The 15360-nt window shown below is 41.4% G+C and overlaps 1 protein-coding gene across 1 annotated transcript in view; it reads left to right on the top strand.

Moving 5' to 3' along the window:
* The window catches only part of pibf1 (progesterone immunomodulatory binding factor 1), a 108945-nt gene extending 96094 nt beyond the window's left edge, over window positions 1–12851 (top strand). The window contains exons 17-18 of the mRNA XM_067985495.1: window positions 9250–9426; window positions 12225–12851. Coding sequence (XP_067841596.1) covers window positions 9250–9426; window positions 12225–12278 — 231 coding nt within the window. The 3' untranslated portion in view covers window positions 12279–12851. The remainder of the gene's footprint in view (window positions 1–9249; window positions 9427–12224) is intronic.
* Window positions 12852–15360: the final 2509 nt, after the last annotated feature.

Raw genomic sequence — 15360 nt, 5'->3', positions numbered from 1 at the left:
CAGAACTAGGGGCCATAAATATAAGATACATTCACTAATAAATCCAATAGGGAATTCAGGAGAACTTCTTTACGCAGAGGGTGATTAGAATGTGGAACTCATTACTGCAAGGAGTAGTTGAGATGACTAGCATAGATGCATTTAAAGGGAAGCTAGATAAGCACACGAGGGAGAAAGAAATAGAAGGATATGCTGATAGGGTTAGAGAAGTAGGGAGGGAGGAGGCTCGTATGGAGCATAAACACCAGCATAGACATGCTGGGCCGAATAGGCTGTTTCTGTGCTGTACATTCTATGAAATTCTGTGTACTATTGAAGAAAGTTTTTAAAGAATCTACTTGAATCTCTCCCCTTCCTCAAAACCTAACAATCGTGCTTCATTTCAAACACTGCCTCACAGGATAGATCAGAGCAGACACCTCCATAGACACCAAAGGCCCGATATTAGGAGGGAGGCAGGTTGGCAGCGGGGGGTCGACTGGGCGCGTGGGTAACGCACCCAGTGAATTCGGGGTGCTCCGCACGCGATCGCAGCCTAATTGAAGTTACTTACGCGTGCTTCCGGGTTTCCCGTTCCAGACCTGCGCAGCGGGCGCATTGCGCATCCGCATCACAGGCTGTCATCAGGAGGAGCCCTATTTGAAGGGGCAGTCCTCCAATGCTCCTCCTGCAGCAAAGAACCAATTTTGGAGTATGGAGCAGGCCAGAGACAAGGCTGCTCCAAGGTTCTCTGACTCCTCACTCCAGGTGCTGCTCGGTGGGGTGAGGAAGAGGAGGAGGGACCTTTTTTTCCATCGGATGGGAGGAGGTGGTCTCCCTCCGCCACCAAGAAGGCCTGGCTGGAGGTGGCCGAGAAGGTCAGCAGCAGCGGCAATGTGTGCCGAACCTGGGTCCGGTGCAGGAAGCAGTTTAATGACCTAACCAGGTCAGCCAAAGTGAGTATACTTACGCATTCTACCACACTCCATCTTCCACGTCACCTCCACCACCACACAACTCCTTCTGCACTGCCACCATAACCCTCTCGCATCACTCCTCACATCCACTCAACCATCATCCTCACCTTGCCTGCACTTACTCACCGCCCCAGTTCCCATTCAAACACTGCCACACAACCCAATCCTCATACAATCTCATGGCTATGTCTCCCACGCACCCTCCCATGCATCTCCCTCACGCTCACCCACACCAATGCATGTAGTAGGTCACCATGCAACCATCACTCAATCACGCCTCTGTGTTTTGCCTTGATAGGAGAAGAGATGCCAGAATGCCCGGGAGAGGGCAAGGACCGGAGGGGGCCCGCCACACCAGGTGGTCTTAATATATGCGGAGCAGCAGGCACTAGAAATAAGCCGGACACTGGAGTTGCCTGTCTGTGGCGGACGCCGAGACTGGGAGTGCACAAGTGGCTGGTGACAGAAATCTAACACTCAGCATTCATGATAGTGAATGATTTTAGCATCACTTGGTTTCTGCAGCACCTCAACATCTGTCCACATGCTTAATATTGCTTTCTGTTCTCTTGCAGGGCCATCTGCGAGCGCCGTGACTGCGGAGGGCGATTCCTCAGACAACGTGCCAGCCTCCGAGGGTTCATCATCACATCTGAGCCAGTCATCCACTAGCGCAGATACACACACCTCGGTGGGTCCCTGTCCTCACTTAGTTGGGCTTGCACATGTTGAGTCGCCACGCACATGTGAGCACGAGCAGACCCTGGTGGCAGGGGCAGCCGTGGAGAGTCCGCGTCAATGGGAACACTCTTCTCCAGGCTCTGCTCAGCTGGACCCAGATGCTGAACCCTGGGGGCCAGCCGTGAAAAGGAGAGTCATCGAGGGCCAGCAGCACTTTGCCGAGGTACTGGAACAGTTGCCACGCACACTCTCCACAATCGCGCAGAGGATGGAGGAGTCCAACTCCTGCATGAGTGGAATGGTGGCACAGGTACAGGAGGGTATCTTTGAGTTAGTGTGACAGGGACGTGAAGGCATCTCTGAGATAGTGTCGTGGGTAGGTGCGGGAATGTCTGTGATGGAGGAAAGGCTAGCCCCCATCGAGCTTCAAGCACGGCTCAACAATGAGTCCATTCAGGCCCTGACAACGGCCGTTCGGATTCAGGGTGAGCAACATTCTGCCACCTTTATCAGGCTGACCGATTACCTTACAACTGGTCTTCCAAGGCTTCACACAAGTCCTCCAAAGTCGTCCAGCAGAGTGGAAGAAGTGATGTGGGCCTGGGCCAGGAGAGGGATGATGGTGAAAGGGGACATGGAAGTGGGGATGCCACGCAAAGCGTCCCACATCTCACCCATTGCCCCCCTCTCAACCAGTACCCACAATGCTGCCCCCTCTCCAGGTGGCCAAGTCTGCCCCTGCACAGGTGCAGGTGGAGCAGTCTTTAGAAGGGCCCTCACGGGCACCGAAACCCAGAGGGTGTCCGCGCAAAGCATCTCATCGGTCAGGGCATGGACAAGAGCAACCTGACACTACCTCTGCTGAAGCCACAGGGGTAGCACCACATAGGGGTTCCCATAAACGTACGGCGAAGGTTTTGTGAGCATAAAGGGGATGCACAAGGGTGTAAGACAAAATGTCATGTTTTTGATTTACTTTTGTTTGTTTTGCAAAAAACCATAAAAAATTTGTTATCACCGCTACTGCCACGCCTTTGCAAATCTTGTCTGGTTTGTGCAATAATGCCCTTTCCTGAGGATCACCATGAAGACCAACACCTGATGCCACCCATTGTGTCACTGCAGAATGGGTGTAGGTGTATTTGCAGGGCTTTTTTGTGCAGATGACTGAGACGCCGGCGATGTCCCCGGTGGCATCCTGGAAGGATGCGGAGGAGAAGTTGTTGAGGGCAGTGGTGACTTTGACAGCGACAGGTAAGAAGATGGTGATCGGGCCAGCCGGGAGCAGCTCGGCATGAAGGAGGCTGCAGATGTCCACGACTACATGTCGAGTGACTCTGAGCCTCCATGTGCACTGCTCCTCAGAGAGGTTCAGGAAGCTAAGCCTTGGTCTGTAGACCCTGTGGCGAGGGTAGTGCCTTCTGCAACGCATCTCTCTCTGCGGTTGCCCTCCCTCCTGCTGTGCAGGTGGATGTGTCACAGCACTGTGTTGTGGAGCTCCACGTGTCAGAGGTGGACGGCGAGGCTGGTGATGCTGTTCGTCCTCCGAGGAGGTCATGACTGCAGCTATGGCGGCCCCCATCCAGAAGATGTACATTTGAGGGGGTCCGCAAGGTAGGTAAATGTGTCTGCACACCGGGGTTGAGGTTGCAAGTTTGTGATTTTTTGTGTTAGGAGGAGGGTGGTGCAGGCCAAACTTTGTCCAAAGTGACAGAGTGGCTTCCTGCAATGAGTGAGGATCTTCCCCCCACCCCCTCAAACCCCAGACCTGTCAAATGGACCTTTGCAGCTGCCAGAGGCTGGTGGCTGCAACATGTCCATTTCAATTGGGAGTGTTTCCCCCAGTACGGGAAACATGCTCAGTTGACCTGAAAATCTCACCCCTCCTAAAACATCCTCCAAATCAGGTCTCCTAATGACCGGAAGTATCAAATTAATTGATTTAAGTGGGATCCCGCCGGCTTTAATTGCCGGTGGGAGTCTCACATGCGGGGGCTGCGCACGCATCTAAGCGTGTCATTGGGGAACCCGGAAGTGGGCGGGTTGGTGCCGGGCTCCGGACCCGCCCCGGGAATCCCCAATTTTTGGAGCCCCCCACCATGAACGCACCTGCTCGGACATCCGAAAATCGAGCCCCAAGGCACTGCAATTTTTTGTTTCACTTATGTATTGTGATGAAGTTGTTAGATTTCAAAGCTCCATGGAAACTTTCAGTTTGGTAGCTAGATCACGTTAAGAACCACTTAAAAGTTTTTCTTAACTTGATCTAGCTACCCAACTGAGCGTTTCCTCGGATCTTTGAAATCTAAGAACTTCATCACAATATATAAGTGGTGACTTCACCACATTGGCGTCACTTAATACGTGGGAAAAATTAAAGATCTTTTTCCTTCAGAGTAGGGGATCTATGGAGCAAAGTCCCAGGAAAGGGGATATTGTTATGTTGATTAACTCACTTCATAAAAAAAAAAAGCTGTAAAAAATTCTGGGTCAGAGTGGAATTAAAGGTTAAATGGATAATTGTAGATAGGTCAATTGTTCTATGAGGTACATTGGTTCGCAAGCTGGGACCACAGAAGTATCATCCCATGAAAAGCAAGTGAACCTAGCAGGTTTATATTATGAACTTAGTGATCCAATTTTATGATTATAATTGGTTAATTAAAAGAATTTGCCGGTAATTGTTGTCCCTGGAGCATTAATGAGAAATGGTCTTAATGGCCGAATGGTTCCTTCCTGTTCTGAAGTACAATAGACAGTTACAGTATTATCTTTTGAGAATGGGGACAATTAGTGAGTTTTTACTATCTTAAAACATTGCTACGACTACATACAAGGAATTTATAAGACGGTATCATTGCCATTAAAACATTTTACATATATTTGGAAAATGCTGTGCCTTCATTTAATGTGTAATATACACAGTTGCAAATCTACCCCTTGTGAAAACATTCAAATAAATTCTAAAATTAGCCAGATATATTTACTTTACTTCCAACAGTTTGAAAGGCTCAAAGTTAGTACTATTATAACATACATTTGATAATTAACTTGTAATCTTGATAAAAGTATTAATTTTATAGAGATACTGAAACAGGCAAAATACTCTGCCCACCTCAAAGAAAAACTCTGGAAAATAAAAATGTCTTCATGGCTTTTGAAGTCTGTTTTCTATGCATTGGGATTTATAATTAGCAAAAATATGCAGCCAAATCTTGTACACTGAGACATTTGTAAATTGTTAATTTTAATTACTGTTGTTCACTGCTGCGAGATTCTTCAAAACATTTGTATTCCTCAATGCTGAACATTATAAAACAAACAGCTGGAAACTTGATAGCACAGTGTGGTAGAATAATGTCCTTTCATCTTTAAGGCCTGGGTTTGAATCCATCCCAGACAGACTTGGTGAAACTCTGCCTATTTGGTTGGTTTTAAAGAACATATGTGAAAATATGGTACTTTTATTTCTTTGTACAGTTGACTGGAACATAGGAACAGACGTAGGCCATTCAGCCCCTAGAGCCTGTTTTGCCATTCAATTAGACCATCACTGATCTGTACCTCAACCTCATTTACCCGCCTTTGCACCATATCCCTTGATACCTTTACCTAACAAATCTATCAGTTTCAATCTTGAAAGCTTCAATTGACCCAGCGTCCATTGCCTTTTTAGGGAGAGTGTTCTAGATTTCTACTACCCTTTGTGTGAAAAAGTGGTTTCTGATTTCTCTCCTGAATGGCCTGGCTCTAATTTTAAGATTATGCCTTGTTCTTGATTTCCCCCATCAGAGGAAATAGGGTTTATTAGATAAAGACAATCTATCAAATCCTTTTATCATTTTAAACACCTTGGTTAGATCACCCCTTAATCTTTTAAACACAAGGGAATACAAGCCAAGTTCATGCAACCTGTCCTCATAATTTAATCCCTTAAGCCCTGGTATCATTCTGGTGAATCTGCGCTGCACCCCCTCCAAGGCCAGTATATCCTTCCTGAGGTGTGGTGCCTAGAACTGAATGCAATACTCCAGATGGAGTCTGACCAAGGCTGTATAAAACTGAAGCATAAATTCCTCCCCTTTATATTCCAGCTGCCATGAGATAAAAGCCAACATTCCATTAGCCTTTTTCTTTGTTATTTTTACCTAGACTAACTAGATTTTAGTGATTTATGTACAGGGGCACCCAAATCTCTGTGCTCCTCCACAGTTCCTAGTTTCTTACCATTTAGAAAGTACTCCGATTTGTCTTTCTTAGATCCAAAGTGGATGACCTCACACTTCACAACATTGAACTCCATTTGCCACGGTTTTGCACACTCACTTAATCTGTCTGTCACTTTGTAACTTCCTGCTCCCATCCGCACTACTTACTGTGCCTCCCATCTTGGTGTCATCTGCAGACTTGGATATGCAACTCTCTATTCCTTTACCTAAGTCATTAATAAATATGGTAAAAAAACTTAGGTCCTAGTACAGACCTCTGAGGAACACCACTTGTTACATCCTGCCAATCAGAGTGCGTACCCTTTATCACGACTCTCTGTCTCCTACCTCACAACCAATTTCCAAGCCATGTCGCAAGGTTGTCTCCAATTCCGTGCACCTTTATTTTTGCTGCTAAACTCTTGAGCGAAATCATATCAAATGGCTTCTGGAAGTCATAATAGATAACATCCACAAACACTCCTTTAAAAGACTTCACTGGGCCAGTTGGATTTTTACAACAATCCAACAGCTTCATTGTTACTTTTACTGATAACTTTTTATTTACAGATTTTTAAAATTAAATTCAAATTCTCAACCTGCCCTGGTGGGATTTGAGCTCACGTTCAAAGATAAACTGTTCTAGCAATTCACTATTTCAAGAAAAACAGTTCAGTATACAAACTAATTCTACAATAATGAAGCACTGAATATGAAATTTGGTAATCCAAGTAATATTTAGGCCATTTTCCCATGGACAAAATATTATGTAAAAGTACCATGATTTTCCTGGCATAACAAAATGCTTCAGCAAAATCTTGTGCATTGCTTGCTGTAATGCAACTTGTGAATTAGTTTTTATGGTACTTGGAAATGTGTCGATATGATTCGATGAATCTGTAAAATTTAGTTTAAAAAAAAGGAATAATGCAGTTCCAACTGATATACACCGTGGAATTGTATCAGTTTTCACACATGCGGAGACTTGGTTTTTAATATCTGGCTTCTTTCACTTGCACTTCAATGTGATAATTTGAGAGCCATCTTATGTACCCTGTAATCCTTAAATCTCTAAATCACTTTGCAGTCATTACTGTCAGTACAAAATCCAGCCAAAGGTCAGGGCTATACTAGTTATTCTGAAAGGGACAGGCTTTACTTTTTGTGGTGGGGGGAGCATTAAGCACATTTGATATAACAATAAATATGTTCATATCCTTGTCTCTTTTTAAAAAAAATCTCACTTGAGGTACTTTATAACTGAACAGACTAATGAAATCCATGGCAGGAAATTGAAGGGGACACAACCTGTTTGTGTCATTTAAAGATGTTTGTAGAAATGTTGGCCCAGTGTATCTCCAGATGTCTAGTTAATGAGGTTCAGCTGGCATGAAAATTGGCAGAGAGCCCACCGCATAACAGGAGTGTTTGGCAACAAGATCTTTCTTGCTATTTTTACCTTACACCCACCAAATCTTTAAATTGTGTTTTTTTTGCGTGGAGCATAAATCTTGGTTACTGCGCTTGAGTCAGTTTAAATTGTGTTACATTGATCATTCAATTATTTAATGTGAGAGTATATGGTTTACATCACAACTAATCTACTTTTATACTTAAAACTGCCCCTGTGAAACCCCTTGGAGTCATTTTGCATGCTGTGCTGTGCTGGTCTGATCTTGATCAACAAGTTGACATCAACAATGCTGCCTTCCAGGATAGCTACACTACATTGACAGCATTTTTATATATGAATCGCAAAATGCCTGGTCACTCAATTGGTTCACTAATTTCTACTTTCGTGTTTTTAAGCTTTGTTGTCAAATAAGTTTAAATACTGAGTAAGTTTAATTTTAAATATGTTTTACATGTAGAAATCATTAACTTTTTGATCAAAATGTTATAAATAAGCATTTCACCATTAATTATTAATTGAAAAATTCAATGGCCCAGAAATTACTCACCCAAGGACGCTATTCTGTAATGGCGTCCTCTCCGACCGCTGGCGAATCCATGGAGTAAGTTCACGAATGCACATTAAAACCAGAAAATCGTGAACTTGCTCCCATTGATTCGCTGTCGGTTTGACAGGTCCGAATTAAAGGGCCACCTACGCTAAAATCAAAGAAATCATTAAACATTCATAAACTTGCCCATCTGCCCAACTGGAACAAAGATACTTCACCAAAAGGTATGCTGGAAAATACCAGCCCTGCACTACTTTTTAAAAGCACGGTGATGACTGTGACACAACAAAAAATTAAATTTTAAAAATGTGGAATGTCATAGTACTCATCTTAATATTTTTTGATCATGAGAAAAAAAAAGATATTTTTCTTTACTTTTAACTTCTGTAAGTTTCATTAAATTAAATCATTTGCTTGGCTTTTTATAATAAGATATTTAAAATTTTTAACAGAGAAGTTTACTTTAAATGAATGATCTCTACTTGCCTGCTTGTGGACGTGGCTTCCATTCCCACAGCCATTTCCCATGCGCATCAGCCCACGCTGTTCAGAGGCTGGGCAGATGTCACGATTCATTTCAAATCTTCCAATTCATGCAAGTGGACACCTCTGACCCGCAGTAAGTAAATTTGTCCCTTTTCTTCGTAGGAGCTGCTGCGGAGGTTGCCACGCTGATGTGCACAATTTCCAGCCCATTGTCCCCACAGTAAACTGAGATAACTATATTTTTTCCAAAAGACAATCCAAACTGTAAATGATTTTGCATACCTTAAATGCTTGGTTGTAAAAGAGGATGTGAATTAAGCATGTAAAAAGCATAAAGCTTTACCTTACATTGCTCTTAAATTCAAACTCAATTTTTTTTTTAAATGGACACCTAACCTGGATTTTCCTCTTGTCACCCAATTCTCAGGGGATGGGCCCATTTTGCTCGCTCCCTATACATTTTGTTCACTTATTTAATTTTCCTATGTCACTTCTGGCTGTCCCCAGAAACAAAAATAGGCAACCATATTTAAATGAGGAACATGGTGAACATCATACATTACATTTTCAGTTATTGCCGCATCAATAAAGCTGTACATAAATTGCATCCACACAAAATGGGCACACTGCACTGTTAGGTGGTAAGTGAAAGGTGAAAGTCCATTTAAAGGGCCCAGCTGCCATTATAAAAGAATAGAGAGTTTATTTCTCAGTTAATGTTGATCATTTTGAAAATTGAGGACATCATTGAAGTCACTCATTTGTAACTTGGCCTAAAAAACATAGTCAGTATTTACATGTTAGATCAGTTATTGAGAAATCAAGGTGCATCTTTTAATTTGTTTAATTGTTAAATAAAAGTAATAGAAGTAAATTAGTAAAACATTTTGTGATCGTGGTACCTGTCTGTATTGACTATCTTTTTTTAATGTCAGCTGTGTTTATATTTTGCAGGAATTGGCAGTAATGAAGCAAGTTTTGATAAATTTGCATAACAAGCGCTATGGTGGTGGCTTGCCAGGCTCTCGAGATGAAGTCAAAAGTAGTCCTATTGCACACAGAACAAAATTTTCTCTGAGTATTCCCCCAGACGAGGATGAAAACATCTACAAACCAAAACCAACTCTTTTTGTAAGTTATCTCTTTGTCTGAAGCAAAGAAGACTTCAGCTTTTCACCAGCCCAAATATTTAGGCTTCTTCTAGTCATGTGAAATACAGGAATAGGAGTAGGCAATTGAGCCCCTCACGCCAGTTCTGCCATTCAATCAGATCATGGCTGATCTGTACCTCAGCACCACTCCATTTATTGCCTTTGGTCCATATCCCTTGATACCCTTACCAAACAAAAATCTGTCAATCTCTCTTGAAATTTTCAATTGTCCCAGCATCCACAGCCTTTTGGAGAGTTCCAGATTTCCAGCAGTAATCAACTTTCAATCTCATTCCAAAATGTTATTTGTCTTGCCTGCTTTTATTCAATAGATTGCATAATTCTCAATAAAACATTCGATTTTTTGCAGAGGTCTTTGTTTCATATTGAGGCTTTCAGCGCTGAAGGAAAAATACAGATACAAAAGGAGAAATGGAAATAAATCTTAATGGATTTGTGAAACCCCTAAAATCTCCCTACCTCCTTGATCAAGAAAATGTTAATCCCTAGGAGAAGCTATTATTGCTGGGTGTCAGCATTGTCATATCAGCTTCCATCCTTTCCAAGCACTTATGTTACAAGTTATGTAATTTAGACACCATCTCTGTTCGAAATGGTTGTGCTGCTGTGACATTACACAGTCACTCAAAAAGGCTAATGGGATGGCATAGGACCCATAATTAGAGCACATGAAATGGATCACAGGCCGAGAGATTTTAGTTTTATATAATTTAATGTAATTTCATGCAGTGATAAATGAGCAGCCAAAGTATAGTGTAATTTTACATAATTGGACTTTTTAAATTTAAATATTGTTTTAAAACTGAAACATATGTGAACGTCATTTTGATGTCCATCTATATATGTATAATTTGCAAAATTTCTGCTTCGAGTTTTAAAAAGAGCCTCAGTGTCTCATATTTTGCTTCACAGAGACCATTTACCCAAGGGTTGGGAGCACACCACAGGGAAGAATAGAGAAAACACAGATTTACTTAGTAAACATTTGTCATGCTAAAGGATCTGACAACAGAAAGTATCCTCTATATCAGCAGAACATATTTGAGCACACTAATTGCACAGGTAGCTTACAAAATATAATCTCCATGTGCTGTATTTAATAACACCGAGTTTAATAGACTCAGGTGAAAGGGAAAATCTGGGGAGAAAACAGAACTATAGCACTGGCTCCTACAGTACCTAGCCTGTTGGTACCAGAAGTAACTCTAGCAGGTTCATTCAAGCATTTTTACTACTGCTGACCTTTAACCTTTGAAACCAACAATGGAGGCATGAAAAAAGGTGGCGGTGTTGTGATTTTTCGTCACTTCATTGGCATCCCTTGGTTCTTAGAGATACACATAGACATAATAGGCTCACTGCAGAGCCAGACTAGGCTGAAAATTCATTTCCTGTATTTACAAGGCTCCACTATCATTCTGCATGTGTTATATGTCTTATATATTTGATCATTTTTGAAATAGTCAGTCATGTGACTGAAAAGGAGCAGAGACAATCCTCAGGTGTGACTCTGAGAAAGGATTAATAATGCATAAGGAGGATTGCATCCTACAATTTGAATAATGTTCTGAGTTTGGAGGACCATCGTTCAGTGTTTTACTTAATACCCAAAGTTGTATGTCGTACCACTTGTGTTAACCTGACTTGTATTGAGACCAGCCTTCAGTGCCTTATTTGATGCAATTTTTGTGTCAGTCAGAAGCTTCTGAAGCACAGCTTGCCCCTTAAACAGGATGATATTTGAAACTCATTTGATAATGGAGAAGGAAAGCTTGGGTATTTGTGACAAAAGATTCAGTGTTTTTTCACCACTAACCAAATTGAAAACTGAAACTAAATGGTGTACAAATGTTTTGACATTGAATATAACTGTTGTATGAATTAAATTTGCTTGAGATTTAGTGGTGCAATAACCAGCCACAAAATAGTAGGACATGGGTCCACAATTGTAGTTTGTTATACGGTAATTCTTGATCTTGTTCATGGTGTCTGGGAGAGGTACTGAGTAGAGGTATTTCTTCACGTGGAGGGAGAGAAAATCAGCAGGTAAGTCACTTAGGGACACAGTTATACATCTATAGCTGGATTGAGATTAATATTAGTGTCCTGGGCTTAAATTACCTTACACCCTGTCACCTGGGAAATTATTAGTATGTACGGTGATGGGGGAGGAGAGGGAACGAATAAAGGAGGGAAGAATATATGTAAAATGAGACAAAAAAAACTATTGTGTATTCAATTTGTAAATTGAGTCCTTTATGGCAAACTGATAAGTCTTCGTTAAAGGAAGAGATAACTAGTTCTCTGATTCAGGGGTGTCCAATTTGCAGCCCTCAAGCCCTGGCAATCTGGCCCTTGAAGCCTGGGCAACTCAGACCTATGTGTACGTATATTATTTTGTGGGCTGGTAGGTTAGAAAATGGCTTTTAGTACCGTTGCCTCATTAATGGATAAATCCTCAATCAGAACAAGGACTGTTGGTATCACCAGCTTGAGATATATGCAACATGCCATGAAACACACCTGTGTGGTCCATGAAAAGAAGGGCTTGGACACCGCTACCCTATATAATAATTGGATGACTAGGTTTTGTATCAAAAATGGAAAAAAATCTGCAAGAATGCCTCTGAGCACGACCTCATCATTAAGTTGCGCTGTGGGTAGGTCTTTGACATTTTTACCTCTAAGGAATCCCTGAATAGAAAATAGATTACAGATTCTGCATTCTTCCTAATCTAAATTATTTTTTTCTTGCAGACAAACAGAGAATGTCCTGCCTGGTACACAAAATTGAAGCAGAAAAATACTTGACTCTTTTGAAGGACCTTTGTAGATGCTGCACTTCATCGTACTACTCATTTTCTGTAACATAACCACAAAGCTGAAGATGCAGGTTTTCTAATTCAAGCGTTGTGATTCCAATAATATGTCCGTTGTTTGTGAACCACTCTTAAGGTGCATTTACACTACAACCATAGTGTCGGTATGAAGCTTATTGGCTTCACACTAATGCTGCAGTTATAGTGTAAATGCAGCCTGAATCCGGAGTCAAGGTCTGACATGACACCAGAGCAAAGCACAGTGTGAGACTCCTGAAGGAGGGACTCTCACTCCACTTCGCTTCAGTTAGTTCAAGCCTTAAAAACCCAATTTACATTGCACAAGATTAGCTTCAGCGTAATGCCTAAACCATTCTGTGCTGACACAAGTGTAATTCCACCCTTATTTGTACAACTAAAGTGAAGATAGACTTGCAAGGATGTCAACGTTATTGATATACAGCAGTTTGTTTATTTTATTACTGTATTGGGTAACCAAGTTACATTTGTGATAATCTTGCACTATACATGTTTAAAAAGAAAATTTTAATAAAGGTTTTATTGTAATGTATATCTGTTTACTATTCTGCAATTCTTTAATGGTTAGTTTATCAATATAACAAATAAGGTTTTCAATTGGCTAGTTAGTGTTCTGTTAATACTTTGTTTTTCTTTAATACAAGAGCTTTCTCCTTTGTAACACCATTGTAAAACATATTTCAGATGTTTTGCTGTAAATAGAAATAATAGGTTTAATTTATTGGAGACTTTGGATTGTTATTGTGTCTGATTTTTTTTTTCTGGTAATCTTCCTGTTTTCTTCCAGGTTCGCAGTGCCCTGCACCACCTACAGCCTGGAGCATAGGCCGCAACTTCTTCCTAGACTGCCACGAATCCTGCCCTGAGGCAGCCCTCGACAAATGTATTGGAGCAGCCTGGAGGCATTACTCTTCTCATCAGTACATCAGAGATAGGGAACTCAGTAATGTGAGGGATTGAATCTAACTACCTTAGCTCAACATAGTACCCACCTCACTACTGCTTTCACTTATTTTAAAAATTTCCACTAATCTTTAGTTATCTTTCGTATCCAGTGTATCTTTTAAGAAATCTCATGATTTGTTTATTTTCAGAACCAAGGGGGACCTTTTGCATAATGAATGCAATTGGTACTTCATATTTGACCAGATAATTATGAGCCAATACCAATCTGCAGCCACAGACTACTGGCACAAATCTTACATAATGCACCCAAAGGAGACAAGCATGTATACTGCATTCACATGGGCACATAATTTCATTCATAAAGCTAATGCATTCTAAGGTTTCGTGCCAAGAGGTTCAAAACATCCAAGCGCGGTGTAATTCAACCTATCTGCATTTGAAACCTGACCTTTTCAAATAAAATAATCTGTAATGTCAAAGCAATTTATCATTTGCAATATAAAGAATAGGTCATCAGACACAATGCGGTATTTTTGCTTCAAGTAAAGCCGAAGGTTCTTATTTACATTCTGCAAAAGTCACATTCACATTCTAATCTGATTGTTTATTTTATAGCTGCAATTTAAGCTGTACTAGAGCCAAATCATATTAAGGCTTGTATGATGTGTAAATCATATTAATTGTCACATAGTGGCAATGATAATCTCAACAGGTGAAACGCAATATGCAACCAGAGTCTTGAAATTCACTATATTTTATTCCCCCGCCCCCATCAATTTTCTCAGCTCCTCAACAACAACTTTCATTTATATAGCACCTTTAACATAGTAAAATGTCCCAAGGCACTTCACAGAAGTGTTATCAAACAAAATTTGACACCAAGCCACCTAAGGAGATATTAGGACAGGTGACCAAAAGCTTGGTCAATGAAGTAGGTTTTAAGGAGCGATTTAAAGAAGGGTGGAGAGGTTTAAGAAGGGAATTCCATCGCTTAGGGCCTAGACAGCTGAAGGCACGGCCGCCAGTGGTGGGGCGAAGGAAATCGTGGATGCACAAGAGGCCAGAATTGGAGGAACGCAAAGTTTGCGGAGAGTTGTAGGAATGGAGGGTGTTACAGAAATAGGGAGGGGCAAGGTTATGGAGTTGATTTGAACACTCTCCTGAAGGCGTTGAGACATGTTTGGGTTTTGGTTCCATAGATACAGGTCAACCTCTAGTACTTCAGCCCAGTAGACATCCTTCACAAATGAGCCTAGACCGAGTGTCTGTAGGACACTCAACCACGTATAGCTTTATAGCTGTGGCTGATCTCACCCGACACGCACATCCTGTAGGAGTGGCTGAATAGCACTTGAGAGGGCACCTGAGCTGGCATTTCCCTTCCATACCCCAGGGGTGCTGAGGCCAATTGTAACACCTCCAGTGGCAACGAACTGAGATCAGGTAGCTCAGCACAGACTGGAGGTTGAACCTGAGGCTTTGATGATCTGTATAATCCAGTTTGACAGTAAGCACTGCACTTAGAACTAGAACATTGGGGAGAGCTTCTGATTTACTGTATTTTGGTACTGTTTTTATTTTGTGAGTGAATTCAATGTCACGTTTTACTATCCATTGAAAAGAAACATAGCTGTGTGCTTGTTATTTAGTAAACATTCCAGAATTCATGCTGCAAGTTTTTAATAATTTTTCAACTCTTTACTTTGTCTACACTACAAAATTGATTGCTGTGTGTTGTACCATTCATGATAAAAATTAATTCAATAGTTTATTAGGAACCATTGATGCTATCATTTTGGCCCTGAATTTTCTGGGATTTTCTGCTGCTGTCCCGCCATAGCTATGTCGGAACTGCGGCAGAAAGCCCGTTTATGCACCTAGACGGGGTTTACACCGCACTTCCAACAGACCTACAGTGGCGCAGCAGCAGAAAGTCTGAGAAAAATCAGGGCCTTTATCTTTTTAAAGTAAATGTGTTCTGAGTTCTTTAATTAAATACCGTCAAATCTTTGTATCATTTAAAAAAAATATGCATTTAACTTTTGCCAAATTTGCTCACTTAGTGCCTACATTACACAGTTTTGTATTACGATCAGTGCTTGGGCCTCAGCTATTTACAATCTATATTA

Source organism: Heptranchias perlo, chromosome 6, assembly GCF_035084215.1.
Source record: "Heptranchias perlo isolate sHepPer1 chromosome 6, sHepPer1.hap1, whole genome shotgun sequence".
NCBI lineage: Eukaryota > Metazoa > Chordata > Chondrichthyes > Hexanchiformes > Hexanchidae > Heptranchias > Heptranchias perlo.
Note: the sequence above shows the minus strand (reverse complement) of the source record. Positions and strands in the feature narration are given on the sequence as shown.